Below are 10,058 nucleotides of genomic sequence, written 5' to 3'. Positions count from 1 at the left end.
GGGGACAGGGAGAAGGGTGGGAGGAGGGGGAGGGAAATGGGAGGCTGGGAGGAGGTGGAAACTTGTTTTTTTTTCCTTTTCTCAATAAAAAAAAAAAGAACTGAGCTACACAAAGCACAGACACAAAGAAAAGAATTTCATCAGCAGCTTGTGAGGTTGGAAGCAGATCCTTCCTCAGATAACACTGGGAGAAGATGCCAGCCTTGGTCAATTCCTTCACTGAAGATTTTATAGACCTTAAGTAGAGGATTTAGCATAACAGGACAGATCTTTGACTCACAGAAACTGAGATAAAGCTAGTCCTGGAGGTTCTGCTGCCATAAAACTCGCATATGCTGAGACCTTAAATTTGTGTCTAAGTTGTGGAAATTTTTTGGTATTCTTCAGAAGAAGAATTTTGCCTTGGAAATTGAGGATTAGAAACATGAATATCTGGAGTCACATTTACTTTAAATTAGCTTTAGTGATTACTACATTATGAAAGCAACCATTAATGGAATAAGCACAGAGCACAATTCTGTTCTTACCTCTTTGTTGCTCAGGATGACGGCACAATAGCGGACATGCATATCAAAGGGAAGATAGTAGATCTCCAGGCTTGAAGATCCTTTGGCTTCCAAGAAAAATGTAGGCATTGAACAGAAGAATTCTCTGATAAAGTTAGACTTAATTGCTAAGGAAAAAGGACACAGAGAAAGTTGATGAATGATATAAGTATTATTCAAGCAAACTAGTGTTTTAATAAATAATTAACATTTTAGAATGTATAAAATATTGAAACCACTATAACATAATATTATGAGATAACACATGCCTGGTTATGGTGGTGCATGCCTTTAATCCCAGCACTCAGGATGCAGAGGCAGGCAAATCTCTGTAAGTTTGAGGACCAGCCCAATCTACATAACCAGTTTTCTGACAGCCAAATCTACATACACAAAAAAACCCTGTATTGAAAAAAAATGATAATACATACTTCTTTTTAATAAAAACTATTGGTGCCCTGATCTCAAGCTTGAAATTAAAAATTCCTTAATACTCTCATGAAGGAAGACTGTGGTACTATTTAAATTTAATTCCCACACACATATGTATTATGAATGTAATTCATACACATATATATATATCATAAATGTATATAATATATATAGTCACTCTTGAATGTTCAGTTTTTATGACCTGGGAAACAATTCATATAACAAAGAAAATGAACAGTTCGAGCTGGAAATTACTAGATATGCAAAAGTATTCATATTTTTTGTTAACAGTTTTAAAATATGTTGATAGATTCCTCAAGTTCTACTAAAATGTGGTAATATGATAGGCCAACCTTACTGATTTTATATGAACAAACACTTTGTAATTGTGATCAACTCTGGTGTTCCTTTTATAACAGTTTTTCTGTCTGTCTCTCTACCCATCTTTTAAAAGAAATTTTCACAGCATATTCAAACTTTTGATAGAGCATTTTAAATATAAGGTTCAAATATTAGGGTTTTCAGCAACACAAGGATTATCTTCTGAAAGTCAAATTGGAGTTCTTTTAAGATACCTTCGTGTAACTTTGCCCATCTTTTTTGAGACTTGTGTTTACTTAATAATACTAGATAAAAAACTGTATTTTTATAATTCCAAACTTAATAATACCTAGTACCTAATAGGTTAAAAGAGTTCAATAAAATTCAAAAGCAGCATAAGAACCAGCTATTTAATCATGCTCCCTATTTGCAAAGGTAGGGATAAAAGGAAAGATGTGGGCACAGTCCTCAAAAGGGTGCTCAAAAGAAAAGACAGACAACCAATAAGTCAGTCTCCATCTGGCCAGAAATCTCTAGTAGTTCTTTCGTCAAAAATCTTCCTTGATGTATTATCTCAGTTCCTTTTTTGTTCACGTAAAAATCAGATCCAAATCGGATGAGATGGCACATATCTTTAATCCCAGCACTCAGGATGTAGAGGCAGGTGGATCTCTGTGAATCTGAGGCCAGTCTGGTCCACAAAGTGAGTTCCAGGAGAATCAGGACTGTTAGACAGAGGAACCCTGTCTCAAAAAACAAAACTAATCAGATCCAAGTTAAAAAAACAAAAAAAGCAATAAACCTTTCACCAAGGTACTCACAGGTTCTTATGCCACTTTCAGCGTGGGAACAACTCCCATCAGCACCATAGTCACTATCCATACTACGACTGTCAGAAGAGAGAAAGAACATCCACATTACACACCAAAGATTTTTCACTTTTTTATTTTATTAAATATTGTAGATATTTGGTAATTATTGCTATCTATAATATAATATGTGGTGTTTATTTTGTTTTAAAAACTCAAAAACTAGAAAAGAAAGAAATCCAATTTTTTATATTCCTATCTTTCTTTTAGACAGGTTCTCACTGCCTTACTTGCCTGCAACTTACTATTTAAGTCAGGATGACAGGGAATTCATAGAGATCTTCCTCTCTCTGTGTCCCTAGTGTTGGGATTAAGGGCCCATTTGACCAAATGTCTAACATTAGCTATAAATATTAGTGAAACGGGCCTCTTTAATTTTTAAATAGTGAGAAAAATGGGGTGCATGTCAGGGATAAGCAGAAATTTTCTCCCAAAGAGGTTGTAAAACAAATTTCCTTTCCTTGGAAAAAATCTCTATAATTATTTCCATGTTTGTGCCATTTTTATAAATGTGGGATACATAACAGTTTTCAAATTTCAGTTTCAGTCATAGAAATGATAGAGCAAATCATAATCTGAGACAACTGTCTCTCTTTATAGGTTTCATGTAATACAGAGCCATAAGCTTCACCCATATTAGCTCTCTGTTAGTATTTATGATTATCTTGATCACTAAGCTATCAGAAAATATTTATTATTTATAGATATACACATGAATTTGACCCTGCAAAATCTTATTTCCATGTTATCATAAATACTTCCATTACTTTTGTTTCATTTGAATATTATAAATAACACTTTCTTAGAAACATATTCTTGTTGATGTTATTTCCCACTTTTATAATTATTCTGTGCTTTAATTCTACTAGTACACATTTGGTAGGAAATTTAAGTACTATACTATCTTTTGTAAAAAGAAAGGAACTTTTAATATTTTGTGTAATTTTAGAATTTGGATACTTTAATTTACAGCTCTCCTGGGTATAATAGCTAGATACTTTCCCATGTAAAATACAGTTCATAAACAGAGTAAAAAGCGTTACAAAGATTGTATCTTATTTCTTCATATATGGCTCCACTGTCATCTCTTTGATAATGGATATCAAAGCAGAATTACTGATTAAAACCTACAGACAATCTAAAGGTTCATTTTGTTTAATATTTGCAATCTCTAGTCTTTCAATAATTTTTATCATAGTATGTAGAAAAGTATATGGATCTGAGCTTCATATCTCTTTCCTTTGTGTATTTTGTCAGAAAAAATAATAAAAAAGCCTTTGGAGAAATTTGCAAGCTGCCTCATCCTTAGCAGCTTTTCCTAAACTTAGATAAGCTAAGATCAATATTCAGCTCATGATAATGACAGAGAACATGGTGGACTTAGGAACCTGTCTTACAATTTTATGAAACTAAGTATTATTTTGATTATTGGAGAAATCTGAAAATAATTTAGTTAAAATTGTATGGTTTGTAAATATTCTATTATACTTAACGATCACAAGTCTAGAAATTCATTGACAAACACCATTATTTTATAAAATTAGTGTCTTGGTAGCCCAAAGTGAAATGAAATAGTATCTCACCTGTCTTTTTGTTACTACTGGTACACAGCCTTCTAACTTTTTTTTCTAGCTATTAACAGATGCCTGCTAGAGATGTTTCATCAGGAGCATTTTGAAAGCTTTCTAAACTTGGAGAAAATAGTATCAAAATAGGATAAATTGTAGGCAAATTTTTGATCAAACAATACTTCTTGTTAATTCATTGGTGAATGAGAAAATGGGAATTATTTTTGAAATATAGATGAATGACATATTTTAATTTTTGGTTCTGATAAACAGGTCTTCTCATATAAAATTGTTAAAAAGTCATTGAGTTGATTATCTTCTGAGCTTGAAAGGTAGCTCTAAAGTTTATACCCTACTTCAAAGTATTTTGAACAAGAGTTACCAAGATCTTTATTAGATGATGTTACAGCAGATATCCAAGGTTCTATTTAAGCCAAGTAGCCAATAAAGTCCAAATCTGGATTTTGTGCAGCATGAGACGGTATATAAGAGAATGAAGTTTTGGGTTCATTTTATTCTCCATATGTATAGGTTTCTTTAAAAGGGGGTGGGAATGTACCAGTGGCCATTTTTTAAATGATTTTGTGTTACTTATGCTCAGATACTACAACACTGAACAGAAATCTGACTCTAAAATATCACAGAATAAGTATCCACTGTTAATATGAAAACTATTTTAAAGCCATTTAAGCAAAATTTATGATGACAGAATCTATAATTCAAGAAAAATCTAAAAAATATAAAAATCTAGAACTATATTATCATTTTTTGTTGTTTGTTTGTTTGTTTTGTTTTTTGAGACAGGGCTTCTCTGTATAACATCCCTGGTAGTCCTGAAACTCACTTTGTAGACCAAGCTAGCCTTGAACTCACTATGATACACCTACCTCTTTCTCAGGAATACTGGGATTAAAGGCATGCACTACCACAGCAAGAATATTTGTGCGGTATCTTTAAAAAATAATGGGAGATTCCCTATGCAAACCCAGGCCATGTCAGCTAGAATAATGTGTAGGCCACCTGCCTAGGAACTCTCCTACTGCCACAGTATGAGTATAAAATCAAAGCTGCCCTTCCTCCAACATAGGGCAGGGTACCTTGCCCTCTCTTAGGACTGGAGGGGGAGGGGGAAAGGTGTGTGAGGGAGTGTGAGGGGAAGTGGTAGAAGGGGAGGAAGTAGAAATTTTGATTGGTATTATATATAAAGTAATAAATAAAAAAAATCAAAGCCGCTTACTCAGGCCTCACAGCAGCTTTTGAAGATTCAGTTACTTGTGATGGCAAATACATAAGTGTTGTGGATTCCACAAGAATGACACTGAAAGAAATACAAAAAGAATTATTTCCAATTGTCACATAAAAAGTTCAGATAACAACAAAAGTGTCATTTTTCTCATCATCTGTCACCTAAATTCAGACTGCACTTACCCTTCCATGACTCCAAAGATATATTAGGGAAAAGGGGAAGACCTCAAACAAAAATATGTGAAATATTTATATAGAAAATAAAATTAACTTCAAAATGAAATAAATTAAACAATTTTCATTCTTTAAAAAGATATCAATCACAAATAGTATCTTGGATAGAGATGAGACTTTGTGTCTAATTCCACTTCATTTCTGGCCAGGATTCATCTGACTTAGACTTGTTGCAGGCATTGCAGTCCCAGTTCATAGGAATATAAAGAATATAAGCACATGCAATTTTTTTCCTCACAAGAATCATGTTAAAGAGGAAAGGACAATTATTTTTCTTGAATATAGATCATGAACTGCAATAACTTTACAGGAAAACAATGACTTACTTAAAATCTCCACCCACTGGAAAGGGATTTTTCACATTTACACTGACTTCTTTCCATTGATAACATGGAGATTTGCATTTTAGAATTTCCTAAAGTAAAAAAAAAATCACAATATAAAATAATGCCAAAACCCAGAATATTTTTGATTACTAAATGCCACCTCAAAAACCTACTGTCTACTTGATTATTACAATAATTAATGAAATTATTTTCCTCACAGATATTTTGCTATTAAAATTCAAATAGGATAAGAAATACTTATCTTCTACTTATCCACAATAATGTGCTAGCAATTAAAATACTTGATTTGAATGCCTCTTAAATTGATCTCCAAACTGATTTCATAAATAAACAGATAATGATAAAACCATGATTTATTTCTGTAAATATATATATATATATATATATATATATGTTAGATATTTGTATCTATGACCTAACTAGTATATGAATGTTGGCTTATTTATGTTCATATTTTCCTGGTTATAATGACATGTTTGTAATAATAGCACAGATAATAAAATAAAACTTATAAATTAATTTTGAATAAAAATTTACTTAAATTTTACAGTTGTAGGATAGTTGTGCTTGTTTTAAATATTTTCTCCATTATAAAGTAATCTACTTCCTTTTGACTTGAGTGGGAAGAGTGGAGTGTAATCAGAGTTGCACAGTATTCAGGCATTCAGTTTTCAAGTTTACTTTCCCTTCCTAAGGTTAATGAAGGGATCAAATCAGCAATCCCACTCAAATTCATGCAACAAAATAATGCATTGCTTCAGGGAATATATGTGAAAGAGTTGACAGATATGAAGAGTTCATTATTAAAGAGGACATTGGAAGAAAACAATGTATCATTGTGAGAAATAGCCACACTTTGCTTGGCACATCACTGCCCAGTAAGTCAGTCTGTCTATATGAGCATCTTGGTGCTCTTTTCTAATATCTGGCTACCACTTAATACATCTAGAGTCATTCTTTGTACTTTATTCTCTGGTTTTGCACAGTCAAAAGTTTTGTTTTGTATTGTATTTTATAATAAACATAGAAACCTGGAAACAATAAATGTCCTTGACTTTTCCATTTCTCCATGGTAGCAAATAATATTTAAACAAGATGTTTATAAAAAGTTTCCAATATATTTCTTTCCCATTTTCTGAGATATGAAAACGCAGAAATCAGTCAAGAACATTATAATCCTACAATAAATATAGTATTAACATGAACTTTAAAATGAATTGGCTATAGAGAACACTCCAGATAAACTGATGAATGCCCAGTTAGAAAGATGATTGAGAACGTAAAGGTGCTTGCTGCCAAGTCTTTAGAGCTGTATTCAATCTGCAGAACACACTTTTTGCAAGCTGTTGTCTGCCCTCCATCGTGCTGTGGCACACATGCAAAATGGCACACATGTGCTAACATAGATGTGCAAGCATTTACATGTATAAGCACATGTACAGCACACACACACACACACACAAAATAAATAAATACAATTAAAATGTATATTAAAAATTAATCAATGTCCGCAGCAGACAAATATTTTTTGAATCACATTCAAACTTTCAGCAACCTCATCCCCAAACCTTAATTTCAAGGTTTGATGGCAAAGACTAAAGGACTAAGATCTGACTAGAGACAAACAAGAAAGACTATCATGGTGTGACATTACAGGGTCTGAGGAACAGGAACAAAAGTAGATAAAAGAAGTATAGTTGACTTACAATTGCTTTAAAATTTAGTACTTCTCCTTTCAGAGCAAAAGCCATAGTACTCCCTCCTACTCCACCCTTAGGTTTTGAAATTAATAATAGTGTAGCTTCAGTAGGATGGAGGAAGCGACTTAAAAATTTCACATAGAGGACAATTTGGTTTCTATTTAATAAAAAATAAAAGAGGAAACATTTACATTTTATTGAAATAAAAGACTATATAAAGAGCAGCAGTATGTTAATTATTTGACGAAAATCAATTAGAAGATAAAATAAAGAAAATATATTCACGTATTTTCATTTTTAACATGTATTATAGAATGTCATCTAATAGCTGTACACAAGATTCTATTTACCCATTTCCAGAAAAAAAATATGTCACTGGGCCAAATTTTAACAGCTTAAAAGGAAGCACATAGATCCTTTTGAAACAAAAGAAGTGGAGTATTATGAAGCCCAAGAATATTCCTTTGACGCTATCCCAGCCTCATGGTTGGTGATGAGCTCAGAGACTTGCTAACTTAAGTTCTTTGGAATAGTTATAGGGTAGAAAATGGTACCATCGTACTATGAACTTGCCTCTTCCCCTCTAATATGCAGTCAACTTTGTTGTCTTTTGGTTTTCTCTTGTGCAAGGACAAAATGCAGCACTATTTCCTTTCTCTTTTCAGGTAAGTAACAGACTTTGAATTAAGAATAAGCTGGGTTTATACAACTGAATACAAATGATAAATACCAGGAATATTTTACTACTGATTTTAACTCTGGCTTTTAGCATAACTATCATTATATATAACACTCAGTTATTCTGTCCTATAAATTATTACTTATTATAAACTCTTTTAAGGTAAAAATGTTAATAATGAATATAGGAATACTTTCCTTTGTTGTCAAAACTTACCTTATTGGCATAGTCTGTGGAACCATTGATTAATGATTGAGATGAGGTAGAAGCAAAACCAAGGTGAGTAAGTGTATGTAAAAATCAACAGAAATGCACAAACTATATCTTGTAGGGAAAAATCACAGGCTGCGTACAACATGAGGTCTTTTATGTTGATGTATTCTCACTGATCTAAATTTTGTTCAGATGGACTATTATACAAGACTCAGGGGCTGGAATTTCATTGAAAATAAAAAGCTGTTCATATCATAGTCATTTCTGGGGTGTAGAAGCTAGAATTCGGTGCAAGAATACCATATTGAATTAAGAATTTTCTATATACTGCTTAGAGTCCATTAATTCAATAACTCACTCATTTTAATTTATATATCTAGATATCTAGATAGATAGACAGACAGACAGACAGACAGACAGACAGACAGACAGACAGAAAACTTCTAGTACATTAGGAACTGTTTTAGGCTTATGGGATACAGTAAGTAGATCAAAGTATATAATTTTTAATCTCCTGAATTATCCATTCTATAGTGCACAGATGAGTATACAACATTACTGAATAGATTTAAAAATGAATAATGTAATCCTTTATATGTCACAAGTAGGATCATATGAACATTCATATATATCCTCCTAGATATTTATCTACTATCTATATAAGCACAATAACTATTAAGAGGATAAAAAAATATGGTAACATCAGTGCTTTTTGGAAGCAGAATTTTAAAACTTTTACTTATTTTGTTTTTTATTCTTCCATAGTTTCTAAATTTCTGTCATGAACCTATGTTGCTGTGATAATCAGAAATTACACATAATGTAATATGTATATTATAAAATTATATGTTAGTATGCACTAGTTGGATTCCCTTCATTAAACATAGTTATGCTGTGTAAAAAAATCATAATTTTAACACAATGGCCCATATACACATAAAGGAAATCAAAATTAAATACTTGCATAAAATTAGCTGCAATGTAGTGTTAGGACTGTTTTGACAAAATTAAAGAGGAATCTCAGAAATATAAACATGTTATTTGAGTGAAAGTTTTTCATTATACAACTATCAATTTAGAAGAGTTGAAGTCATATTTTAATAATAACTGTAAATAATAAATGTTTTCATTTTACAAGTTAAATAAGTTAGAATACTTTTAAAACACTTACTTTGGGGCAATTGTTATAACATTCCCTGTCTGGGCGAGAGAAAAGTCAGCAGCATCTCTTCCAACAATTGTAGCTGTATAAACTAAATTTTTCAAGCTTGGGTTCTTCAATAATATCTATGTAGATGGCAAAGATGGTACAAAGAAGATTAAAACCTACACCACTTCTTAAAGTTAAACAGTTAGTGCACATGAACATTCTCATCATAATGCATACTATATTAACTGGAAGGTATAAAAAAGTATTAGAATTTACATGTGTATTGGACAGGACCTTGCTACATAGCCCAGGCTGGCCTGGAAATGATTAGATTTCAGTTCAGCCTCCCAAGTGATGAAATGATAGGTGCAAACCACCATGTAAACTACAAAACTACAGTCTGGGTGTTTAATGACAGCACTTCTATCTATCATTAAGATTTATCAAATTGAAGAAGGACCTCTAATATTTTATATGACAATTCTAAGTCTTCAAACTAGCAACTTGGATTTAATTTTTATTTGGAAAAATTTCAGGAGATTTTTAGCAAAATTGGCATAGTTTAGTTTCCACAAAAGAAGAGTCTTTCAGATCAGTGAAGAATGTTCACCAAGGAGTTTAATTTTGAGGATATATCCAGGATAGAAATGGTTGTGCCCAGGTTCGAAAGGAGTTTAACTAGGTATTACCTGAACTAGAAACATGGAGAATATTAAAATAGAAGAGGAGGAGGAGGAGTAGGAGGAGGAGGAGTA

The 10,058-nt window shown here is 32.2% G+C and overlaps 1 protein-coding gene across 1 annotated transcript in view; it reads right to left on the bottom strand.

Moving 5' to 3' along the window:
- Positions 1-276: 276 nt before the first annotated feature.
- The window catches only part of LOC101988555 (cilia- and flagella-associated protein 47-like), a 17,404-nt gene continuing 7,622 nt past the window's right edge, over positions 277-10,058 (bottom strand). Inside the window, exons 3-9 of the mRNA XM_026784907.1 lie at positions 9,325-9,440; positions 7,268-7,418; positions 5,541-5,629; positions 4,973-5,053; positions 2,120-2,187; positions 528-673; positions 277-381 (exon numbers count right to left, since the gene is read on the bottom strand). Of these exons, the coding sequence (XP_026640708.1) occupies positions 277-381; positions 528-673; positions 2,120-2,187; positions 4,973-5,053; positions 5,541-5,629; positions 7,268-7,418; positions 9,325-9,440 (756 nt within the window). The remainder of the gene's footprint in view (positions 382-527; positions 674-2,119; positions 2,188-4,972; positions 5,054-5,540; positions 5,630-7,267; positions 7,419-9,324; positions 9,441-10,058) is intronic.

This window comes from Microtus ochrogaster, chromosome X, assembly GCF_000317375.1.
Source record: "Microtus ochrogaster isolate Prairie Vole_2 chromosome X, MicOch1.0, whole genome shotgun sequence".
Taxonomy (NCBI): Eukaryota; Metazoa; Chordata; class Mammalia; order Rodentia; family Cricetidae; genus Microtus; species Microtus ochrogaster.
This window is presented reverse-complemented; position numbering and strand designations above follow the sequence as displayed.